Source organism: Ictalurus punctatus, chromosome 18 (genome assembly GCF_001660625.3).
Source record: "Ictalurus punctatus breed USDA103 chromosome 18, Coco_2.0, whole genome shotgun sequence".
In the NCBI taxonomy this organism is placed as follows: Eukaryota; Metazoa; Chordata; class Actinopteri; order Siluriformes; family Ictaluridae; genus Ictalurus; species Ictalurus punctatus.
The window spans coordinates 10,883,218-10,908,007 of record NC_030433.2 but is presented as its reverse complement, the minus strand read 5'-3'; the positions used below and the strand labels follow the sequence as shown (position 1 = coordinate 10,908,007).

Below are 24,790 nucleotides of genomic sequence, written 5' to 3'. Positions count from 1 at the left end.
AATGTTGGGTCCGTTGCACACTTCACTTAATATTAAAGTTAATGTTAATGCTCCTGACCCCTGTGTTCTCTTTCAGGATAGTTCCAGGACCATTTAGTTCCTCAAAAGATTCTGTAACCTTGGTGGAAACAAGCCTTAAGTAAAGAATACCAAAGGATGACTGACAGCATATTGACCACCAACACCATAATGGAAATGGGGAACCCCATGCAGCATTCCTTTTCACCACAGGGTGGCAGCCAATGACATGAGTTTAAACTCAAAGCACTGTTACGGTGGGGTATGGGATGTCGATACACATGAGTTTAACAGAAGTGTCGGACTTACTCTCAGCAAAACTACTCTGTTGCTGTAATCAAAAATTATAACAACGATTTAAGTATAATTGTTAGATTCTTATGATATGCAAAATCGATTATTTTAAATAGGCTTGTGTGATATCATAATGTCGTCAGTCCAAAACAATCGTGGGCTGCCAGAATATTCAAAGAATTTAGAAAATATTCAATTTGCAGTAATGTTAAATTTTCAGGTATGTGCTTGACTTCATTTAAAACGTCATTTTAAATCCATCTGTTGTGACCAGTACATCAAGGAGAAAACATCAGAGCACTGGCATCACTATCATTCAAAAAAGGCTGCAAAAGACCTTAAAACATTTCACTAATTTTGTAAAACACGAGAAAGACACTTCCCTCCAATAGCGAAACTTGTTGAACAAAAGTTTTTTTTGCAACTGCATACAACCTACAAAGTTTTTATTAATTAATTATTAATAGCACATTATTTAAGTTAATTTTTCAGGTACAGTATCTATGTTTGTATTTGTGTAAAAAAAGGCAATTACTAAATAAAATCTGTTCGTTCAGGATTGAAGTAATGAATCCAACAAAAGTTCCAAAGTTTTGTGTTTTTTACATAAAATATGTTACATAATAACATTCAACAATGCTACTGGATAACTTTCTGATGTTTTACCTGATGATTATTATTAATCAAGGAAATCACGATCACTGAAAAATCAATATCGCACAAGCCTAATTTTTATAAATTTTTAAAAACATGGGAAAGGCAAACATTAATTTTTGCACACACAACTACCTTTTTCTGTTCCTCCTCCCCTTTAACAGGGTGCTCAGGAAACATGAGCTTCAACTCCTGGTTTGGGCTTTTGTCTCTGAGCGTCTGCTCAGGACTCCCACGGCTTTGCGCCTCCTGAGAGAGGCCAAGGAATTTCTCTCTGGCACTGAAGAAATCGATGCGGTCGGAGCTCAGAGCTGACTGAGGTGAGGCAGAAAGGCCCTCTTCCTGTGTTGTGGCACTGGGGTGTTGGTGGTGGTTATTGTCCTTGGCGTGACCTAGCCCTGCACAGTCCACAGCTGCGTCAGGCACTTGCTGGCTGAATTTCTGCCTAAGTTCAGGCACCTGTGTGTGCTGCCCTGCAGCTGAGGAGGAGTTTGGGGTTTGTCTGCCTGACTCAGGGGTTTTACTCCTAACACACCCTGTTCTGTTAGGAGAGCCCACCTCTGTCTGCTCGTGGCTGAGTGGTTTGGCCTCTGCATCTGGGTGAAGCTTAGGCGATGAGGCAGGGTGATGAAGAGCAGCGGGTGGATGAGGCCGGCTCACCGAGACCATTTCTGCCATGTTTACAGGTACCGAACTGGGTCGGGCACCAGGCAAAACCGTAGCTGCTCGGGGTTTAGGGAGCAGGGATGGTTCCTCAGTAGCAAGGCTTTCTTCAGAGTTTTCTAGCCCATTTGTGAAAGGCATCTCCAACTCGCAGTCCTTTTGTCCTGCTGCACGGGCCGAGGAAGGGTTGAGAGTCTGGAGCAGCTCCTGCAGCGACGGAGATGTCTGGTTGCCGCTCTGGTTTCGGGGGTTGGAGCGGCCCAGCGACTGCGCCGCAAGAGCTTTAACCAGCGGCTCATGGTGCTCAGACAGGTTGCTGTCCGAATGGGAACGCCACAACTTGTTGTGCCTCTGCCTGCTATTGAGGGGAGAAGGAAAGAAACAGGGAAGTACAGAGAGCAAAAACGACGGAGTAAGTTCAATAAATGGAACACCACCGGACTGCGTTTATGCATTTCATCTTTATACTGATTTATATCAAACAAATACATGGCACGCTAGCCTCTCCTTCAGCTTTTTTCAAACCCTTACTTATCAGTAAGACAAGATGTTCACTAAACAGCACATTTCAGGAGACAGGCAGCTCAAATGCCGTTCGATTTTCTGCAGTCTGAACATCAAAAAAACAGGAAATGATTTCTTCCAGCTGGTTTCAAGCCACATTTCTATGTGGGTTGAGCAGTCAAATTTAATTTCTTCCCCCCCATCATTTTCCTCTGCAAGAAATGTGCACAAAACCATGCCCTACACATGTAAGCACACTCTCTACATTTGTAAATGTGAGAGCCTGGAATGTAGCATAACAGCTACAGTAACTGAAGTAAAGTGACACAACCAAAGACAAAGGCACTCATAACTGTGCTAAGAAGAAATAAATACAATTCTGTACATATCTGTTTAAAGCATGCACACACTGACTGCGTTTACATGGACAACAATAATCCACTCTTAATCTAATTAAGACCATAATTTGATTAAGAAACTACCATGTAAACAGCAACCTTAATCTAATTATGGTCATAATCTAATTAAGCTCTAATCGAATTAAGACAGGTGGATTACTCCTGTTTTAATCATATTATGGACGTGCATTACAGACATGTAAACACCTTAATCACATTATGAACGTCGTGTGAGCGTTTTCACCGCATTTTGTGACAGGACACGATCACACACGGCAGTTTTACATTTTATGGCGAACAAGAGAGTTTGGCTGTGTCCCAAACTGCATACTTGCCTACTATAGGCCTGTAGTGGGGAAAAATACATGCATCTCGGCTACTATACAGTACGTAAGTATGCGATTTGAGATGCAGCCCATGCCTTCAAGCAGTCGTCTATTTGCACGTATAGCATGACTAATAATTAACCGCACTTGAAGCGTTCGTAAAATTTTTTAATAAAAACACCCAAAACTGTATACGATACCATAACGAAGACGAACTGTATGTTGATACGTGAAATTCTGGAGGGACGTCGGACGACGTGGCGCGGTGACGTAATGATGCGGGCTCTTAATCTAATTATGATCAATAACATGTAAAACGGGTACATGACAGGAGTATTCTAAAAGTGACTCATGTAAACACCTTAATCACATTATTACCTTACTTAGATTAATGTCAATAATTAGATTATTGCTGTCCATGTAAACGTAGTCACTGTGTACATACTACAATGTATGCCAGTTGAGTACATGTCAAGGTGAATAGATTATGAATGAACACATTGTCATTTAATATTTATGTAAATATATTTGGTTCTAGTTATTCAGACAGCTTCTAAGCCTCCTTTTTGTTTTGTATGTATGCAAATAAAGTGCATACCTGGCCAACAGGATGCCCTGGTACTCCTCTAGCTGCCTCATAAAAGAGGGGTTGGGCTTGGTTACGGCACGGCGCTCTTTGACATAGTCGAAGGCTTGCTCCAGATCCCAGCCATACTCCTTCATGGCGTATGCTATCACAGTGGAGGCGGAGCGACTCACGCCCATCTTACAGTGCACCAGACACTTGGCTCCTGCTTTCCTGAAGAGAGAAGTTTAGATGTTTGTTATTGATGAAGGATGCTGGTAGAAAGAGGGGGAAAAGACTGAGCAGTTGTAAGAGAGAGAAGGATTTAGACCCTGACTTCAGCAAGTGACGTACAATCAAGATGGCCAAAAAAAAGACACATGACGTGAGCAGCAGTTGAACTTACTTGGCTCTGGAGATGAATTTATACGTGTCGTTCCAGTACGCCAGCAAATCTGTGGCCTCTTCATCGTACACGCGGATGTTGTGGTACTCAAACAGACCGGGGAAGAAGTTATCAATCTCCCGTGTCACGTTGAGGATGTACTGAACCCTGAGCACGAAAAAAAACAAATGGTTTTGTTGACGTTTGTGTTTGAAGTAATGATTGTAGCTGAGTGAGTCGAATGTGACATCTAGCAGTTTTACCCGCTGTTCTGTAGCTCTTCTAGATTAGACGCGTTCCATTCTGAACCCTTTGAACAAACCCAAATAGACAGTTAAATAATGATAAATGACCGAGTGAGAGATTAAACAGGGGGTTGCTGAAACAGGAAACGGAAACACGTGAAAACGGAAAGTGATACTGAATGAAAGAATTACCAGGTACACATGCTCGAATATCTCAGTGGGGCTGTCCATCTGACCCAGGATGACAATCATCTCATTATCAATGTACTCTTTAAACTCTCGCAGGTTACACCCCATCTGCATTTCCAGCTCTGTGCGGATCTGATAGGACAGAAATCGAATCAGTGGCAGTCAAGGCACAATTTCATAAAGCGTGTGTAGTGAATTTAGGATTTTGCATAAGTCTTTAATAAAAGTTTTTGTCTAAACAACATTTGAGGTATTAATGGGACTTAGTAAATAAATAATAAATGTTGTTTAATAAATAATGAAATCATTACTGGTGGAATTTATTTATTCATTTTGGAATTAAGAATAAAATTATCATTATGACCATTATCGCTATGACCTATAGAAAGGCATGTTGAAGCAGTTATATCAATAGTTTATACCATGGTCTGTCTAAATACTCTATTCTGACTGGCTGGAATGTGTGCGTTCAAACCGTTGAATGCACAGGTAATACCAGTCAGTTTAATCACTGTTCTAAATTAATGAGCTGCCAATAAACAATTGTAACCATAGATGTGGCACAGATGCAGGTAATTCACATATGCACAATCTCTCTCTCTCTCACTCTAATAACTATTTACTATAATTCATTCAAATAAATATAATCTTATCATACTACTTTTTCCTCTGTGTATGGTTTAGAGTGGGCAGAATTCCAGATCTAACAAACTATATATAACTAATGAAAAACTTTTGATCAAGTTTTGTACTGCAAACATCAATGACAGCTTTAACTTGGCAATGCTGGCAAGTGACCATGGTACAAGCGGGATAATCCACAGCTAGGTGTTCGTTACACAATTTTAATGCACTCTGCTTCGCGTCGGGTGCCTCCACATCATGCATTAAAACCGTGTAATGCCCACCTAGCCGTGGATTATCCATTACATAATTTTAAAAGATCAGAAATCATAATATAATAATAACTAAAAAACTAAATAAACACAAATTTGAAACATTAAAGGTTATGATAGAATTGAATATTGCCTCCAATTTATTTCCTTTCATTAGGAAAATAGTTTTTTATCCTCCATGGTAAGCCAGTTTGACCAGTTTTCCACAGGCCAGTTTTAAAACTAACAGCATGAATTTTCCGACCTAGGAAAAATCCAAAGATAACACCCCATCAATTCAGTATTCCTACGCAGAAAGTTAGGAAGATCTCCTCAACCCTGATTTCAGCAAGTGATGTCAAATAAAAAATCTTCATTGATCTAATGCAGTGGTTCTCAACAGGGGTGGGGGGGATACTAATTTATCAAAAGGGGGGCACAAAAAAAAAAAAAAAAAAAAAAAGACAGGGCATCATTTGGGTACTTGGTGTATTTTATTGCTTTTCAAATAGAATGTGCATAAATGAAAAACTATGGAGAGGCGGAGATTAGCCTGCCTTTTATCTAGTTGTCAGTGCAGACCAGTGTTGCCAACTTAGCGACTTTTCAGACCCCTTTAGTGACTTCTTTTTTTGTAAAAAAAAAAAACAACAACAAAAAACAACAAATCTAGCGACTTTTTGGTCAAACCTTAGCAACTCTCCAAATGTCGCCAGTACTGTCCTGCAAGTGCGAGGACCTCTCTCTGCGTCTGTTCTGTTCAGTGAGTGGCTGAGAGCCGGAGCAGCACATTCCGTTTAACGGAAGAAAAACAGCTCCAAAGTTTTCCACCACCATGCTTCTGAGTGGGGATGGTGTTCTTTTGGTGATGTTAAACTGCTTTTTTTGTGCCAAACATATCTTTTGGTGTTATGGCCAAAATGTTCAACTTTGGTCTCATCCGACCATAACACATTATTCCACATGGTTTTGGGAGAATGGATGATTTTTCTTTTTTGGTTAAAAAAGGCTTCTCGCCACTCTATCCCATACACAGAGATTTGAAGAATTAGGAGATTATCATCACATGTAGGGAGCAACCAGAACTTGTACAGAAATGGCTGAAATTCTTTTAAATGTTGCTGTAGGCCTCTCCTTGACCAGTTTTCTTCTGATCCTGAATTTTAGAGGGATGTCCTGTTCTTATTAGTGTCACTGTCATGCCATATTTTTTGTACTTGATTATTGCCTTTACAATGTTCCATGGTATATCCAATGCCTTGGAAATTTTCCTGATTGATATTTTTCAACAATGAGATCCTGCACCTGCTTTGTAAGCTCTTTATGGCCCATGGCTTTTCTAGTTGGATGTTACCAAGATGGTGTCAGGAAAATCCTATACGACCAGCTGTACTTTATTTGGGGTTAATCAATCACTTTAATTTATGGTAGGTGTACACTAATTAGTAATTAACATGAGCTTGAATGTAATTGGATTATTCTGAACACTGCCACATTCCCAATTATAAAAGGATGTGCAAACGTATGCAACCAGGTTATTGTACTTTTTTCTTTTTTCCCTAAAATGATTCTTTTTGTTATTAATAAGTTAAATGTTTACAATGAAGGTAATAAATGTTCTCACATGTTTTATGTTGGTTTTGATTTTTTTTACATCACAAAAACCTGCCATATTAACTGGGGTGCGTAGGCTTTTTAGTTCCACTGTATCATATGAGAAAGTGTGTTTGCACAGACCTCTTTAGATGTGACATTCTCCAGGTCTTTCTGCATCATGATCTCTCTCAGACGTGTCTTGATCAGTCGCTCTGTTCTCTCTCGCTCTGTTGGCCTAATGGCACATAACACACAGTCTTTATATAGGGGTTATTAAACAATTACTTTTGCACAGACTCATAGTCACTAAAGCAAAACAAGAAGCAAGTAAGGAATCTCATCCATTACCATTTACACACATCAGTTAAACAAACGCAGTAAATGCTGAACAAAGTGTGCAACATGGCAGCATGGCTGAGATAACATGCCCACAAACAGGAAGTGCAAGTGAGCACACGTGTCTGGCTGCAAAGTGGTGCTGAGGGAACCGTCTGATCTTAGTCCTCTCTGCCCTTACTGTAAAGATAGTCAAACTGCAGAGCTACCAGACGTTAAGACTTCCTTTCTGATATGCCCATAAACCGCAGTCTCACACACAATTGAGCATGTAAACAGTAGACATACACTCAGTTTGCTTGTCTATACCAATGAGACTGTATGAATTATAAACTCATTTCAGTGATAATACATGGACATGAGCGCTGCTGTCTTTTAAGTGGAAACTTTCAGATCAGTGGTTATTATATAGGTGTATCAGTTAGCACAAATTTCTGTTTACGGGAAGTCAGTATTATTAGTGAGTAAATTTTAGGTCTGTTTGCATAAAACGACTTCGCAAATTCTGTGTTTATATATAGCCTAAACTCGGAACTCCATTTACATGTACATTACATAGAAAACAAATTTGGGCTCATATGAAGAGCAGCATTTATAAAGTTATCATTAACTTTCCATTAGTCTCAACAGAACATACTCCAAATGCACCTTTATTTCTTTGCTTTCAACTTTCTAATCTAAACAGCAGCTATACACACCACATGCTGTCTTTTTGTTCCTTAAAGATAGCCTTGGCTACTTAGACACTTCATTTTATAAGCAATTATTTGTATATTTAATATTTTTTATATACAATAAATAATTGTATGAGTCCTGAAATTACATACATTTTTTGCATCTCTGATTCCACTAGAGATGCTTTTTCAGGAATGTTGAATGTGTCAGTAGTCTAGGAATACACAGGCTTTGATGACAGGACATACGACAGATTAATACTAATAAACAATATAGAAATAATACTAATAAATAAGATTTCTGATTTCTTTAAAGTCACACTATGACACAAAGTGGGAAGTGATGGACCATTAAGGTAAACAAACTTCTTTTTTTCCCATCTGTGTTTTGGAGAAAGAGTAAATGGCTTCACATGGTTGTATTCCAATTGGAGTATGTACATGATGATTTCTTATTCAGTTTCAGCTTTCAGTGCAATTAAAATTGGTGGTTCAGGGATTTATATTTATGTTTGTTGGTGTTATGGACACTGATACAAAACTATATGTGGAACTATATTTTATAAACTATATTATAAAAAGACAAAAATAGTTTTGGAGATATCCATCCATCTTCTATATCGCTTTATCCTTTTCAGGGTCACGGGGAACCTGGAGCCTATCCCAGATAGCATCAGGCACAAGGCAGGGGACACCCTGGACAGGGTGCCAATCCATCGCAGGGCACAATCACATAAACATTCATACACTACAGACACTTTGGACATGCTAATCAGCCTACCATGCATGTCTTTGGACTGGGGAGGAAACCGGAGTACCCGGAGGAAACCCCCGTAGCACGGGTAGAACATGCAAACTCTGCACACACAGGGCCACGGTGGGAATCGAACCCCCGACCCTGGGGGTGTGAGGCGAACGTACTAACCAATTAAAAATGCTTGTATTTCCTCATTTGTTAGTTGCTTTTGGATAAAAGTGTCTGCTAAATGAATAAATGTAAATATAAATCCTCTCTAGGTTTATATATGTCCCGCCCGTGGAGGTGTGTCTTGCTCTATAGCAGCAGCATATTAGCTGTAAACATGGTTCATCTGTGCATCTTCCTGCACACTATCACCGGTTCCAACTACTGCTTGGTTTAGGGAAAAAATGGTTGTAGTTTATTTATTTAGAAGAAGGTTTTTTGTATGATGTTATGGGATAAGTGCTTTTCGGATGAGTGTTTGACCAACTTGCGGCACTTTAATGCTGAAATGAGTCAAGAATGCAATTCCACTTTTATTCACCATCAGGACTTTTCCATCAGTAAGCGCAAGTAAAAGACTCATTAATCTCTTTGCTGTTCTTAATATTTAGCTCTTAATATTTAGCTCAATATCTCAATAAGCTATTGTCAGTTTTGTTTAGATTTGGTGGGGATGTGGTGTATTTGCCACTTCCTGGGGATTTTAATGATTTTAATATTATTAGGCTTGCTATACATGTATCTATTCTGCTTCCTGTACCTTTCTCCTTTTAATTTTAGAACAGACAGAAATTGGTGATTTGTGCTGTTTATGTGGTGTGAGTGAAGGCAAAAGAAGGCAAATGTCCTTCATATCAGGTGGTTGTGAGAAAAAAATATAAAAACAACTCACTGATCTGTCAACGCTGTTCACTTGTAAAAAGACGTCACACAATCAGTGAGCGCTCTTTAAAAGAGTCCTGCTATAAATAAAGATTACAGGGGATGTAGTTGAAGGCATACTTTCACATACACATCAGAGAAGAGCACAGGTGAGTCAGCGCGATGCGACTGCACATCCCGCATGGCGTTCCACTCATTGATGTGGGCCTGGTCTGAAGATACACGGCTCTGGTAGTAGCTGACCCAGGTCAAGAAGAGGCTGCCTGGGAAGTAGTTATGGCAGCGTGCTACCTCACATGCCTTATGGAGAGACTGCAGAGCTGACCTGAAAGAGGGAGTAGGAAGAATTATTACTGGTGAGCGTCTGAGAAAAGGAGAAAAAAAAAAGCTAATGTTAAAATCAATACATTTCTTGTCTATTGTCACTTACCACATGGCCTGGACTGAGACGGGCTTGAAAACGTGGATCCTGTTATCTGTGGACACACTGAACCCCCTGTGAGAGGAGAGGAGAGGTAGAGTGTGAAATTCAACATTAACATGTTCTGGATGAGTTCAAACACTACAGGTTTACGTGTTCACAACTCACTCACCCATCTCCATCCAAATGTATCAATGTGTCACTCCACAGAGGAAGCACCAGGCCTATTGAACAGGAACTACACACACACACATACTCAGTGTTACACATTGAATTTCAGGACTTCTCTTCTTCTTTGTCCGGCCTTTTCCCATATCTACTTGGGGTCGGCTCTCCTAATCTTTTGTCTCCAGATTGTCTGTTCTATGTCGTCTTTGGGTCTATATTGTCTCTAGCGAGGTCTTTATTTATAACATCCATCCATGTTAGGCGGGGTCTTCCGCAGCTTCTCTTTCCTGTACCAAGCTCCAACACTTTTCTGGTCATGTGGTATTCTGGTTTTCTCATCACATGTCTGTACCATCGTAGGTGTGCTTCAGTTAATTTTTCAGGTAGTGATCTGACTTTAAAACTGCCCCTGATATATTGGTTTGGTATATGACTTAGGACTTCTCTGGTACAACTTATATATTTTGGATTCTACATCACTTACTGGTCACTTATGATAAAGATGTATGTAAAATGAATAAATGTACTGACACACACTCACCTGTCTGAGGGGCTGAAGTCCATGCCCAGAACTACACTTTCCTCAGTGTCCTGCCGTCCATTTGTGGTCACTACAACCATGTAGCGTGTGCACTGAGGGTGCACGCTTTCCAACCGCACCGCCTGCCAGACACCACTTTGTCAATATGACCATTCATTCTGGATTTCTGAATAGTATTATGATACCATTATTAAACGGTAATATGAACTGCTACTAAAATATGTTTTTGCATCATTCACCAGACGGATGTTGTCCTCTGGACGTAGCAGAGTGAACATGGTCTGCAGGTGCAGCTGAAGATCTCCTAAAAGTGTGCAATGGACAAATCATTCAGCTACGATATACACATTCCCAGCTGATATACTTTCCACGATATGCAGATTCCCAGCTGATGCAATAAAGTCCTAGGATGTCATGCGAATCCGATTTCTGATACCTGCATGTTTGCTACGCTGTCCTGTGATCCGCGAGGAGCAGATTGATGATGACGAGGAGCCATTTCCCCTTGGGAGGAAGAGTGCGGCGCCTTTCACTGTTAGAAAGCTCTCGCTAATGCTGAGGGAAAAATGAGTGAGACAGAAAACAATGCATCATTCATTTATTCATCTTTAGAAACTGCTTTAGGCCTATACTAGGAACATTGTGTGCAAGGCCAGAATACACATTGATGGGATGCTAGTCCATTATATTACACACACACAGGAGCAATTTAGAGTAGCCAATTTACCAAAATGGTTCTGGGAGGTGGGAGGAAACACTGTTAGTGAAGAAAACACACAAACATGCGGAGAACATGTACAACCCCACACAGACAGTAAGCCGAGCTCAGGATCAAAGCAATCTATTATTACAACAATCTACTTCTTCATACTTCTGACAGTGAGAAATATAACGTCTGACCAAAGAAAAAAATTGCCTCAAGCACTAAACACTGGCAGGGTATGCCTGAGAACAAACTGTTCCACTGCAGACTCACTGTCTCACTGTACAGAGTGAGAGACTTATACCGAGTGTACTTACACAGCTTCCTGAAATCCCCTGTTATCAAATTATATAATATAATAATAATAATAATAATAATAATAATAATACCATGTTGATATTTCTGTAAAGCTGCTTTGAGACAATGTCTATTGTAAAAAGCACTATACAAATAAAATTGAATTGAACTGAATCAAACTAACATGCAGGACAAGCAAGAGGAACTGAATAGAAACTGGTAAATCATACATACAAAGCGTGTGTAGCTCTGTATGGTAGAATGAATAGGTGTGTGTGGTTTATGCATTGCATTTATAAGCAGGTGCCATTTTAAAGAAGAATTTGTAATAAAAGATTCCTGCAATAAAGGTGTTCCAATGGGTTCTATTGGATTTCTGTCTCTCAAAATTCATTTGTTCAGCCCAGAGCTCATAGAGTAGGGATGTCACGAGAACCGATACTTCGGTACCAAGTCGTTACCAACATTCTTAAAACGTGACAGTACTTGTTTTTCTGCACTAGCATTGGGAACGTCTCCCTCCCCTCCCCTCTCTCTCTCCCCTTCTCTCTCACTTCCCCCCCTCTCCCCGCTCTCCTTCCCCTCCTTTCTCTCTCTTCCCCCCCTCCCTCCCTCGCCCCCTCACCTCTCTACCCCCCCTCCCCCTTCTCTCTTACTTCCCCGCCCCCCCCCCCTCCCCTCTCTCTCCCCTTCTCTCTTACTTCCCCCGCCTCTCTCCCCTCTTCTCTCTTACTTCCCCCGCCTCTCTCCCCCCTTCTCTCTTACTCCCCCCCTCCTCTCTCTCCCCTTCTCTCTCCCCTCTCTCTCCCCCCTTCTCTCTTACTTCCCCCTCCTCCTCTCTCCCCCCTCTCCCCTTCTCTCTCACTTCCCCCACTCTCCCCGCTCTCCTTCCCCTCCCTTCTCCCCCCCTCCCTCGCCCCCTCACCTCTCTCTCCCCCCTCTCCCCTTCTCTCTCACTTCCCCCACTCTCCCCGCTCTCCTTCCCCTCCCTTCTCCCCCCCTCCCTCGCCCCCTCACCTCTCTCTCCCCCCTCTCCCCCCTTCTCTCTTACTTCCACGCCTCTCTCCACCCTCCCCCCCACTCCCCTCTTCTCTCTTACTTCCACGCCTCTCTCCACCCTCCCCCCCACTCCCCTCTCTCTCCCCTCTTCTCTCTTACTTCCCCCGCCTCTCTCCCCTCTTCTCTCTTACTTCCCCCGCCTCTCTCCCCCCTTCTCTCTTACTTCCCCAGCCTCTCTCCCCTTTCTCTCTTACTCCCCCCCCTCTCTCCCCTCTCTCTCCCCCTTCTCTCTTACTTCCCCCTCCTCCTCCTCTCTCCCCCCTCTCCCCTCTCTCTCCCTCCTTCTCTCTCACTTCCCCCGCTCTCCTTCCCCTCCCTCGCCCCACCTCTCTCCCTCTTCTCTCTTACTTCCCCCCCCTCTTACTTCCCCGCCTCTCTCCCCCCTCCCCTCTTACTCCCCCTCTTACTCCCCCCCTCCCCTCTCCCCCCTCCCCTCTTACTCCCCCTCTTACTCCCCCCCCCCTCCCCCCCCTTCTCTCTTACTTCCCCCGCCTCTCTCCCCCCTTCTCTGTTACTCCCCCCCCTCTCCCCCCCCCCTCTCTCCCCTCTCTCTCCCCCCCCCTCTCTCCCCCCTTCTCTCTTACTTCCCCCTCCTCCTCCTCTCTCCCCCCTCTCCCCTCTCACTTCCCCCGCTCTCCTTCCCCTCCCTTCTCTCTCTCCCCCCCTCCCTCGCCCCACCTCTCTCCCCCTTCTCTCTTACTTCCCCCCCCTCTCTTACTTCCCCACCTCTCTCCCCCCTCCCCTCCCCTCTTACTCCCCCTCTTACTCCCCCCTCCCCTCTTACTCCCCCCCCTCTCTCCCCCCTCCCCTCTCTCCCCCCCTTCTCTCTCACTCCCCCCCTCTCCCCGTTCTCCTTCCCCTCCCTTCTCTCTCTTCCCCCCCTCCCTCGCCCCCTCCCCTCTTACTTCTCCGCCTCTCTCTTTCCCCCCTCTTCCCCCTCTCTCCCCCTTCTCTCTTACTTCCCCCGCCTCTCTCCCCGCCTCTCCCCCCCCCTTCTCTCTTACTTCCCCCGCCTCTCTCCCCGCCTCTCCCCCCCCCTCTCTCTTACTTCCCCGCCTCTCTCTCCCCCCCCTCTCTCCCCTCTCTCTCCCCCCCTCTCTCTCCCCCCTTCTCTCTTACTTCCCCCTCCTCCTCCTCTCTCCCCCCTCTCCCCTCTCTCTCCCTCCTTCTCTCTCACTTCCCCCGCTCTCCTTACCCTCCCTTCTCTCTCTCCCCCCCCTCCCTCGCCCCACCTCTCTCCCCCTTCTCTCTTACTTCCCCCCCTCTCTTACTTCCCCGCCTCTCTCCCCCCTCCCCTCCCCTCTTACTCCCCCTCTTACTCCCCCCTCCCCTCTTACTCCCCCCCCTCTCTCCCCCCTCCCCTCTCTCCCCCCCTTCTCTCTCACTCCCCCCCTCTCCCCGTTCTCCTTCCCCTCCCTTCTCTCTCTTCCCCCCCTCCCTCGCCCCCTCCCCTCTTACTTCTCCGCCTCTCTCTTTCCCCCCTCTTCCCCCTCTCTCCCCCTTCTCTCTTACTTCCCCCGCCTCTCTCCCCGCCTCTCTCCCCCCTCTCTCTTACTTCCCCGCCTCTCTCCCCCCTTCTCTCTTACTCCCCCCTCTCTCTCACCCTTCTCTCTTACTTCCCCACCCCTCTCCCCCCTTCTCTCTTACTTCCCGCCCTCTCTCTCCCCCCTTCTCTCTTACTTCCCGCCCTCTCTCTCCCCCCCCTCTCTCTTACTTCCCCGCCTCTCTCCCCCCCTCTCTCTCCCCCCTTCTCTCCCCCACCTTCTATCTTACTTCCCCGTCTCTCTCCCCTCTGTCCCCCCCTCCCCTTTCTCTCCCTCCCGCTCTTCTCTCTTACTTCCCGCCCTCTCTCTCTTACTTCCCCGCCTCTCTCCCCATCTCTCTCCCCGCCTTCTATCTTACTTCCCCCGTCTCTCTCCCCTCTGTCCCCCCCTCCCCTTTCTCTCCTCCTCCCCTCTCTCCCCCCCGCTCTTCTCTCTTACTTCCGCCCCCTCTCTCACCCTCTCCCCCTCCCCTCTCTCTCCCCCCTTCTTTTACTTCCCCCGTCTCTCTTACTTCCGCCCCTCCCCAACCCCCCCGCCTCTCTCCCCCTTCTCTCTTACTCCCCCCCCTCTCTCTCTCCCCCTCTATCTTACTTCCGCGCCTCTCTCCCCACTTCTCTCTCCCCCCTTCTCTCTTACTTCCCCCCTCTCTCTCCCCCCTTCTCTCTTACTTCCCCGCCTCTCTCTCCCCATTTCTCCCCCCCTCCTTCTCTCTTACTTCCCGCCCTCCCCCCCCTTACTTCCCCGCCTCTCTCTCTCCCCCTCTATCTTACTTCCCCGCCTCTCTCCCCCCTTCACTCTCCCCCCTTCTCTCTTACTTCCCCCCTCTCTCTCCCCCCTCTCTCTTACTTCCCCGCCTCTCTCCCCCCTCTCTCTCTTACTTCCCCGCCTCTCTCTCCCCATTCCCCCCCCCTTCTCTCTTACTTCCCGCCCTCCCCCCCCTTACTTCCCCGCCTCTCTCTCTCCCCCTCTATCTTACTTCCCCGCCTCTCTCCCCCCTTCTCTCTCCCCCCTCTCTCTTACTTCCCCGCCTCTCTCCCCCCTCTCTCTCCCCCCTTCTCTCTTACTTCCCCGCCTCTCTCTCCCCATTTCTCCCACCTCCTTCTCTCTTACTTCCCGCCCTCCCCCCCCTTACTTCCCCGCCTCTCTCCCCCCCTCTCCCCCTTCTCTCCCCCCTTCTCTCTTACTTCCCCGCCTCTCTCCCCCCCTTTCGCCCCCCCTCCTTCTCTCTTACTTCCCCGCCTCTCTCTCCCCATTTCTCCCCCCCTCCTTCTCTCTTACTTCCCGCCCTCCCCCCCTTACTTCCCCGCCTCTCTCTCTCCCCCTCTATCTTACTTCCCCGCCTCTCTCCCCCCTTCTCTCTCCCCCCTTCTCTCTTACTTCCCCCCTCTCTCTCCCCCCTCTCTCTCCCCTCTCTCCCCCCTCTCTCTCCCCCCTTCTCTCTTACTTCCCCGCCTCTCTCTCCCCATTTCTCCCCCCTCCTTCTCTCTTACTTCCCGCCCTCCCCCCCCTTACTTCCCCGCCTCTCTCCCCCCCTCTCCCCCCTTCTCTCTTACTTCCCCGCCTCTCTCCCCCCTTCTCTCCCCCCCTCTCCCCCCTTCTCTCCCCCCTTCTCTCTTACTTCCCCGCCTCTCTCCCCCCCTTTCGCCCCCCCTCCTTCTCTCTTACTTCCCGCCCTCCCCCCCTTACTTCCCCACCTCTCTCTCTCCCCCTCTATCTTACTTCCCCGCCTCTCTCCCCCCTTCACTCTCCCCCCTTCTCTCTTACTTCCCCCCTCTCTCTCCCCCCTCTCTCTTACTTCCCCGCCTCTCTCCCCCCTCTCTCTCCCCCCTTCTCTCTTACTTCCCCGCCTCTCTCTCCCCATTTCTCCCCCCCTCCTTCTCTCTTACTTCCCGCCCTCCCCCCCCTTACTTCCCCGCCTCTCTCCCCCCTCTCTCTTACTTCCCCGCCTCTCTCCCCCCCTCTCCCCCCTTCTCTCTTACTTCCCCGCCTCTCTCCCCCCCTTTCGCCCCCCCTCCTTCTCTCTTACTTCCCGCCCTCCCCCCCTCTCTCCCCCCTTCTCTCTTACTTCCCCGTCTCTCTCCCCGCCTTTCGCCCCCCCTCCTTCTCTCTTACTTCCCGCCCTCCCCCCCTTACTTCCCCACCTCTCTCCCCCCCTCTCTCCCCCCTTCTCTCTTACTTCCCCGTCTCTCTCCCCCCTTCTCTCTTACTTCCCCGCCTCTCTCCCCCCCTCTCCCCCCTTCTCTCTTACTTCCCCGCCTCTCTCCCCCCCTTTCGCCCCCCCTCCTTCTCTCTTACTTCCCGCCCTCCCCCCCTTACTTCCCCACCTCTCTCCCCCCCTCTCTCTTACTTCCCCGTCTCTCTCCCCGCCTTTCGCCCCCCCTCCTTCTCTCTTACTTCCCGCCCTCCCCCCCTTACTTCCCCACCTCTCTCCCCCCCTCTCTCCCCCCTTCTCTCTTACTTCCCCGTCTCTCTCCCCCCCTTCCTCCCCCCCTTCTCTCTTACTTCCCGCCCTCTCTTACTTCCCCGCCTCTCTCTTACTTCCCCGCCAATCTCTTACTTCCCCTCTCTCTCCTCCCCTTCTCTCTTACTTCCCCCGTCTCTCTCCCCTCTGTCCCCCCTCCCCTTTCTCTCCCCCTCCCCTCTCCCCCCCTTCTCTCTTACTTCCGCCCCTCTCTCTCCCCTCTGCCCCTCTCTCTCCCCTCTCTGTCCCCCTCTCTCTCCCCGCTCCACCCTCTCTCTCTCCCTCCCCCCGCTCTCTCTCTTCCCGGTCCACCCTCTCTCTCTCCCTCCCCCCGCTCTCTCTCTTCCCTCCCCACCTTCCCCCTCTCTCCCCCCCTCTCTCTCCCTCTCTTCCCTCCCCACCTCTTCCCTCCCACCTTCCCCCCTCTCTCCCTCTCTTCCCCCCTCTCTCCCTCTCTTCCCCCTCTCCCCCCTTCTCTCTTACTTCTGCCCCTCTCTCTCTCCCTCTCTCCCCCTCTCTCCCTCTTCCCCCTCTCTCTCCCTCTTCCCCCTCCCCTCTCTCTCCCCCTCTCTCCCTCCCCTCCGCCCCTCTCTCTCCCCTCCGCCCCTCTCTCTCCCTCCCCCCGCTCTCTCTCTTCCCGGTCCACCCTCTCTCTCTCCCTCCCCCCGCTCTCTCTCTTCCCTCCCCACCTTCCCCCCCTCCCCCCCCCGCTCTCTCTCTTCCCTCCCCACCTTCCCCCTCTCTCCCCCCTCCCTCCCCACCTTCCCCCTCTCTCTCCCTCTCTTCCCTCCCCACCTCTTCCCTCCCACCTTCCCCCCTCTCTTCCCCCTCTCCCCCCTTCTCTCTTACTTCTGCCCCTCTCTCCCTCTTCCCCCTCTCTCTCCCTCTTCCCCCTCCCCTCTCTCTCCCCCTCTCTCCCTCCCCTCCGCCCCTCTCTCCCTCCCCTCCGCCCCTCTCTCTCCCCGCTCCACCCTCTCTCTCTCTCTCTCCCTCCCCCGCTCTCTTTCCCCCCCCTTCCCCCTCCTTCTCTCTTACTTCCGCCCCTCTCTCTCTCCCTCTCTCCCCCTCTTCCCCCTCTCTCTCCCCCTCTTCCCCCTCTCTCTCCCCCCTCCCCCTCTCTCTCCCCCTCTCTCTCCCCCCCTCTCTCCCTCTTCCCCCTCCCCTCTCTCTCTCCCCCCTTCTCTCTTACTTCCGCCCCTCTCTCTCCCCTCTCTGTCCCCCCTCTCTCTCCCCGCTCCACCCTCTCTCTCTCTCTCCCTCCCTCCCCGGCTCTCTCTCTCTCTCCCTCCCTCCCCGGCTCTCTCTCCCCTCCCCACCTTCCCCCTCCCCTTCCCTCCCCCCCTTCTCCCCTAACTTCCCTCCCCACCTTCCCCCTCCCCTTCCCTCCCCCCCTTCTCCCCTAACTTCCCTCCCCACCTTCCCCCCTCCTTCCCTCCCCACCTCCCCCCCCCCTTCTCCCCTCCTTCCCTCCCCACCTTCCCCCCCACCTTCCCTCCCCCCCTTCCCCCTCTCCCCCCCCCTTCCCCCTCTCCCCCCCCCTTCCCCCTCTCTCTCTCCCCCTCTCTCCCTCTTCCCCCTCCCCTCTCTCTCTCCCCCCTTCTCTCTTACTTCCGCCCCTCTCTCTCCCCTCTCTGTCCCCCCTCTCTCTCCCCGCTCCACCCTCTCTCTCTCTCTCTCCCTCCCTCCCCGGCTCTCTCTCTCTCTCCCTCCCTCCCCGGCTCTCTCTCTCTCTCCCTCCCTCCCCGGCTCTCTCTCTCTCTCCCTCCCTCCCCGGCTCTCTCTCTCTCTCCCTCCCTCCCCGGCTCTCTCTCTCTCTCTCTCCCTCCCTCCCCGGCTCTCTCTCTCTCTCTCTCCCTCCCTCCCCGGCTCTCTCTCTCTCTCTCTCCCTCCCTCCCCGGCTCTCTCTCTCTCTCTCTCCCTCCCTCCCCGGCTCTCTCTCTCTCTCTCTCCCTCCCTCCCCGGCTCTCTCTCTCTCTCTCTCCCTCCCTCCCCGGCTCTCTCTCTCTCTCTCTCCCTCCCTCCCCGGCTCTCTCTCTCTCTCTCTCCCTCCCTCCCCGGCTCTCTCTCTCTCTCTCTCCCTCCCTCCCCGGCTCTCTCTCTCTCTCTCTCCCTCCCTCCCCGGCTCTCTCTCTCTCTCTCTCCCTCCCTCCCCGGCTCTCTCTCTCTCTCTCTCCCTCCCTCCCCGGCTCTCTCTCTCTCTCTCTCCCTCCCTCCCCGGCTCTCTCTCTCTCTCTCTCCCTCCCTCCCCGGCTCTCTCTCTCTCTCTCTCCCTCCCTCCCCGGCTCTCTCTCTCTCTCCCTCCCTCCCTCCCCGGCTCTCTCTCTCTCTCCCTCCCTCCCCGGCTCTCTCTCTCTCTCCCTCCCTCCCCGGCTCTCTCTCTCTCTCTCTCCCTCCCTCCCCGGCTCTCTCTCTCTCTCCCTCCCTCCCCGGCTCTCTCTCTCTCTCTCTCCCTCCCTCCCCGGCTCTCTCTCTCTCTCCCTCCCTCCCCGGCTCTCTCTCTCTCTCTCTCCCTCCCTCCCCGGCTCTCTCTCTCTCTCCCTCCCTCCCCGGCTCTCTCTCTCTCTCCCTCCCTCCCCGGCTCTCTCTCCCCTCCCCACCTTCCCCCTCCCCTTCCCTCCCCCCCTTCTCCCCTCCTTCCCTCCCCACCTTCCCCCCCCCTTCTCCCCTCCTTCCCTCCCCCCCCCTTCTCCCCTCCTTCCCTCCCCTCCTTCCCTTCCCCCCCCCTCCCCACCTTCCCTCCCCCCCTTCCCCCTCCCTCCCCACCTTCCCTCCCCCCCTTCCCCCTCCCTCCCCCCCTCCCTCCCCACCTTCCCCCTCTCCCCCCTTCCCTCCCCACCTTCCCTCCCCACCACCCCCCCCCTTCTCCCCCTCCACCTTCCCCCTCTCCCCCCTTCCCTCCCCACCATCCCCCCCCTTCTCCCCCTCCACCTTCCCCCTCTCCCCCCTTCCCTCCCCACCATCCCCCCCCCTTCTCCCCCTCCACCTTCCCCCTCTCCCCCCTTCCCTCCCCACCATCCCCCCCCCTTCTCCCCCTCCACCTTCCCCCTCCACCCTCTCTCTCTCCCTCCCCCCGCCTCTCTCTCTTCCCTCCCCCTTAGGACGGATGCACTTGCATCCGTCCTATCTGCGATACGTGACAATGCTGGTGCATGACAGACCTTTAATGCAGCAGAAATTATGGCTAGTGCTGCAGAAATTTTCAGATAATTTGGTTATTTGTTATTATATTATTCTATGGTGTATGGGGAAAGAAAATCAGCATCATATCTGCCACTGTACTTTGTAAATATTGGCATCAGCCACTGAAAAATGCATATCTGTCCACCGCTAGTCAGCTTGAAGTTAAAATTTCCTCCCTTATATGAATAAAGTGTTCTTCATTTTTTAAATAAAAGAACTACCTAACTAAATAAATGAATTAAAACATAGTTTCATTTGTACTGACATCACATTTTAGAGCCAAGCAGAACTGATCAATCACCAATTAGGAGCAGCATCGAAAATACTGAAAAATACACAAATCAAACAGTTTATCATATGCTATATAGAAAATGTATCAAAAATTTGATTGCTTGTGCAATATAAATGTCATGAAAGAAAGAGTGAGTCCCTTTGTACAATAGTATGAGAGTGAGATCCAGTCTGCTCTGGTCATGGGGTTGTAAAATAAGAGTCAGTTCCATGTTAGCCTTATCTATTATTATTAACAAATTTGTTGTTCTTAAAAAATAGTTAATTCGCTTACGTCTGCTGAGATATGAAAATAATGTTGTGGCTCTTTAATTGATGACCTAACAGTTAAAAAAAGTGCTTGTTGGTCATGTGGAAAGAGCAGATAAGTGACAAACACAGGGTGGCACATATGATTAAACACCACCCCACTGCATTTAGTGTAGACAGGAAGTGTATGAGTTATGCATGCTCAAAAAGTCACTAGAAGTCACCAGAGAGAAAAGCATATTCCTTAAATTATCATTATTGTTTGGATATCAAAACGTGCTACATGAAAAGGGAAGATTTCCTGAAGAATAGAATAGAGTTTTATCACAACAGAAAATAATAGTTAACTAATTTCTTACAGAAAGATTTAGTATGTTAAAATACTATAATTTTAGTGATGGAGAGTTTAAAATCAAGCAATGATCAGTGATTGGTCACTGGGAAACCATGGTGATCAGTTACTGGATGTTGCGAAAAAAGAATTGCACAGGTGGGACGAACAGTGGTGAACAGTGATTGGTTACTGGGACCCTGAGAAACAGTGATCAGTCATTAGGACACTGGGAAACAGTGCTGATCAGTGATTGGTCATTGGGTCCATTGTGTAAGCCTTACACAATGGTCCCAGTGACCAAGGTAAGTGTGCCAGACAGGTAAGTGCAGGACAGTCCCTAATGTCTGTTCAAAAAGATGCTAGATTTTTCTTTTTGTGTTTCTTTTTTGAAATAAAGATACTAAGGGGTCTAAAAGTCGCCAAAACAAGCAACACCGCACACTAATTAAGCAGTGTAGCATTTTCAACATCCTCAGACAGACAGGACAAGAACAGATTCAAGCACCATCTTAATATTACCCTTCAGGCTTCTGCTAGCTGTAAGGACAAGGAAATCCCAAATAAATGTTATACATAATTAAATAAAAGACTAAATTAGTCTACGACACTGTGAACTATGCTAAAACATCAGTTATACATAGTTTTACTTCTGTTAATGAAACTACTATGACATATTGTGACATCATTTTGCTTATATCACCAAAATGGAATGTTGACAATGAGCCAATTTGTTTTATGTTATTGCTGCACAACAATACTGTCTCTCTGCTTTCTAGATTACAAGAAAAACTAGCAATGCAAATAAAAAAACAGGGAGTTACGCGGTATACAGGAAAAGGGTGGAGAGGCAGATATGAGGTGTCAAATAAAACCCAAATGTTTTCACTGTACCATCACCACATGACCTGTATAAACATAAGCAGTAGTGGATTTCACACCTTTGTACATGGCACACCCTGGTTTGCAGGAAAGGCACGATTCAGTCACATCAACAAAATCGGACTTTGAACTCAAACTCTGTGTGTGGGGGGTGGATATGTTTTTATGTCTCCACAAAGACAGAAATATCTGACAGTTTTGACATTGTAGGGACATTTCACTGGTCACAAGGAAAAACGTATACAAAAACGGCATCTTTAAAAAAAATGTTTATTAAAAATCAGACCCTGAGGTAACAGTTAGGTTTAAGTGTAGCATAGCATTCATTAGCTGCATTAATAATTATGCCAAAGTAATATCCTAATGAGAGAGAGCGAGAGAGAGAGCGAGAGAGAGAGAGAGAGAGAGAGAGAGAGAGAGAATATGACAGTAAACCCCGAATTAAAAACTAAGCCTATTACAACACTTCCCATCAATCAACAGCAGATGATAAATGCAAGTGACTTGAGATTCCAGGCAGTCATAAATAACAATTTCCCAACATACACCCTCTATTACTTCCTCATGACACTGCTAAATGTTTAATAAGAGAACATCAGACAGGTGAATGACTCACCTAGTGTAAGGGGAGTCCCACTACAGTAACTACCTTCTTGTTTTGTCCATTCCTCAAGTGTACCTTTGGTTACATACTCATGAGACATTACTGTCCCTTCCTGTGAGAAAATCACTTTTTCCCCTCTATTTACTTTGTTCATATATACACGTGAGATACACATATGAGGTCATTAAGGTATTCATCGTTTCTCAATACTATTTCCTAGAGGAACTTTTCAGGTCTCAAGAGTTGGACCAGCTTGGATCTGGGAGAGTCAGAGTGTGTGATTATTAAACCACCTACTAAAACTGGTAATAAACCGAAGTGCTAATCAGATGTGTTTGAGCAAATCTCTAAACTTGGCTGGACTTGCTTCAGGCCTCCACCCTTGTCCAGGGGTTCCATATGGCAAACATTAAACATGTGAACTTTAAGTCAAATGCTACAGGCAGGAACAACTATTTTGATCACGACATTCAAACTTTATAAATATATCTTCTCTTAAACTGTAGTAAAAAATATATGAAAACTTTCACTGTGACTTAACTTTAAAGAAGGCCTTTTCGTTATATTCAGAAACAAAAATCACAGTTTCTAGAGTCATCACACATTCATCTTCTGTAACCGCATTATCCTCTTCATGGTAGGGTCATGGTAGGTGGTGTCAATCCCGGAAAAACACTGAACACAAGGCAGGGACAGGAATCCATCTACGGGCAATTTAGTATAGCCAATCTGCCTACTTGCATGTTTTTGGACAGAATGTGGAAACCGAAGAACCCTGAGAAAACACAGCGAACACGGGGAGAGCATTCGAAACTCTGCACAGACAGCAACTCAAGCTCAGGCTCGAACCCAGAAATTTAAACACGATATCTCAGTAACGTGTATTATCTGATATCAATATTACACCGTCATAAAACCCAGCCCTATTTCTTGCACTTATTGGGATATTACTGTCTATTGTTTATCCTTCAATTCACATGTAATGTCTCGCATTAAAACCTTACAAAAATCTTTTAAGGAAGACATGATACTTAAAATAAAGAGCCTTTTGTGAGCAACACAATGAGTATTTGTTTACAGTCAACAACACATGGATACTTTTTAAACCTTAAGTTACTTGATAAGCATAAAGTCACAAAGTCTACACAAAGTGTGTAGCAGTCGGGTGTATCAAATAAAGAACAAAATCTTTTTTTTTTTTTTTTAAGTCATTGCTGAGTTTTCTTTCCTCATACACTTACAGATAGTTGACTGTGCTCGGTGGGAACACATTGCTCCGCACCATCGCAGCTTATTCCTGTGGAACAGCACCCCTACATTGCTCTGTAACACTCCACAGACACACTGTGACCACCAGTAAAATGGTGCTGACTTCCTTGTGTGCTTGTGCGTGATGTTTTGTTTTCATGTCGTTAGGGCTGAAAGGTGACAGGAGGGGAGGGGCCGAACTGCACACGCTCTGGAGGAGAGGGCGGGACGTCTCTGCTGAGGTCAGACAACAAACCTTCATTCCTGCACTTAAATAAGCAACCACTAGGAATTGCACAATAATAACACCATTACTGTATTGCTCCAAAGTTTGCACCCCCTTAGAACAAACTTAAATGTTATTTCAATTTATTGCTACTGGACAAAACTTGTCACACTTGTGCGTGTCTTCATTAGCACAAGCATGATAAAGTTATAATAAAATGATTAAACATAAAATGCTAAGATATTATTAGTAAAAATAAATGAATACATAAATAACGTGTGTATATATATATATATATATATATATATATATATATATATATATACACATACACACACACACACATATATACAGTATCTCACAAAAGTGAGTACACGCCTCACATTTTTGTAAATATTTGATTACATCTTTTCATGTGACAACTCTGAAGAAATGACACTTTGCTACAATGTAAAGTAGTGAGTGTACAGCTTGTGTAACAGTGTAAATTTGCTGTCCCCTCAAAATAACTCAACACACAGCCATTAATGTCTAAACTGCTGGCAACAAAAGTGAGTACACCCCTAAGTGAAAATGTCCAAATTGGGCCCAAAGTGTCAATATTTTGTGTGGCACCATTATTTTCCAGCACTGCCTTAATCCTCTTGGGCATGGAGTTCACCAGAGCTTCACAGGTTGCCACTGGAGTCCTCTTCCACTCCTCCATGACGACATCACGGAGCTGGTGGATGTTAGAGACATTGTGCTCCTCCACCTTCCGTTTGAGGATGCCCCACAGATGCTCAATAGGGTTTAGGTCTGGAGACATGCTTGGCCAGTCCATCACCTTCACCCTCAGCTTCTTTAGCAAGGCAGTGGTCATCTTGGAGGTGTGTTTGGGGTCATTATCATGCTGGAATACTACATACTGATCATGCTCTGCTTCAGTATGTCACAGTACATGTTGGCATTCACGGTTTCCCTCAATGAACTGTAGCTCCCCAGTGACACTCCCACCACCATACTTGACTGTAGGCAAGACACACTTGTCCTTGTACTCCTCACCTGGTTGCAGCCAAACACGCTTGACACCATCTGAACAAATAAGTTTATCTTGGTCTCATCAGACCACAGGACATGGTTTCAGTAATCCATGTCCTTAGTCTGCTTGTCTTCCGCAAACTATTGGCGGGGTTTCTTGTGCATCACCTTTAGAAGAGGCTTCCCTCTGGGACGACAGCCATGCAGACCAATTTG

At 47.5% G+C, this 24,790-nt stretch overlaps 1 protein-coding gene across 3 annotated transcripts in view; it reads right to left on the bottom strand.

Moving 5' to 3' along the window:
* ssh2b (slingshot protein phosphatase 2b) overlaps positions 1 to 24,790 on the bottom strand; it is a 48,422-nt gene that overhangs the window by 4,689 nt on the left and 18,943 nt on the right. The window contains exons 1-13 of one of the 3 annotated variants that reach the window (XM_017492457.3): positions 23,322 to 23,758; positions 10,916 to 11,034; positions 10,719 to 10,783; positions 10,480 to 10,601; positions 9,943 to 10,008; positions 9,780 to 9,845; positions 9,480 to 9,674; positions 6,854 to 6,947; positions 4,245 to 4,373; positions 4,071 to 4,117; positions 3,829 to 3,975; positions 3,456 to 3,656; positions 1,102 to 1,987 (exon numbers count right to left, since the gene is read on the bottom strand). In XM_017492457.3, the coding sequence (XP_017347946.1) occupies positions 1,102 to 1,987; positions 3,456 to 3,656; positions 3,829 to 3,975; positions 4,071 to 4,117; positions 4,245 to 4,373; positions 6,854 to 6,947; positions 9,480 to 9,674; positions 9,780 to 9,845; positions 9,943 to 10,008; positions 10,480 to 10,601; positions 10,719 to 10,783; positions 10,916 to 11,034; positions 23,322 to 23,365 (2,181 nt within the window). In that variant the 5' untranslated portion in view covers positions 23,366 to 23,758. Of the gene's footprint in view, positions 1 to 1,101; positions 1,988 to 3,455; positions 3,657 to 3,828; positions 3,976 to 4,070; positions 4,118 to 4,244; positions 4,374 to 6,853; positions 6,948 to 9,479; positions 9,675 to 9,779; positions 9,846 to 9,942; positions 10,009 to 10,479; positions 10,602 to 10,718; positions 10,784 to 10,915; positions 11,035 to 23,321; positions 23,759 to 24,790 lie in introns of those variants that run through there. The other 2 variants (XM_017492456.3, XM_017492455.3) reach the window with 2 other exon arrangements.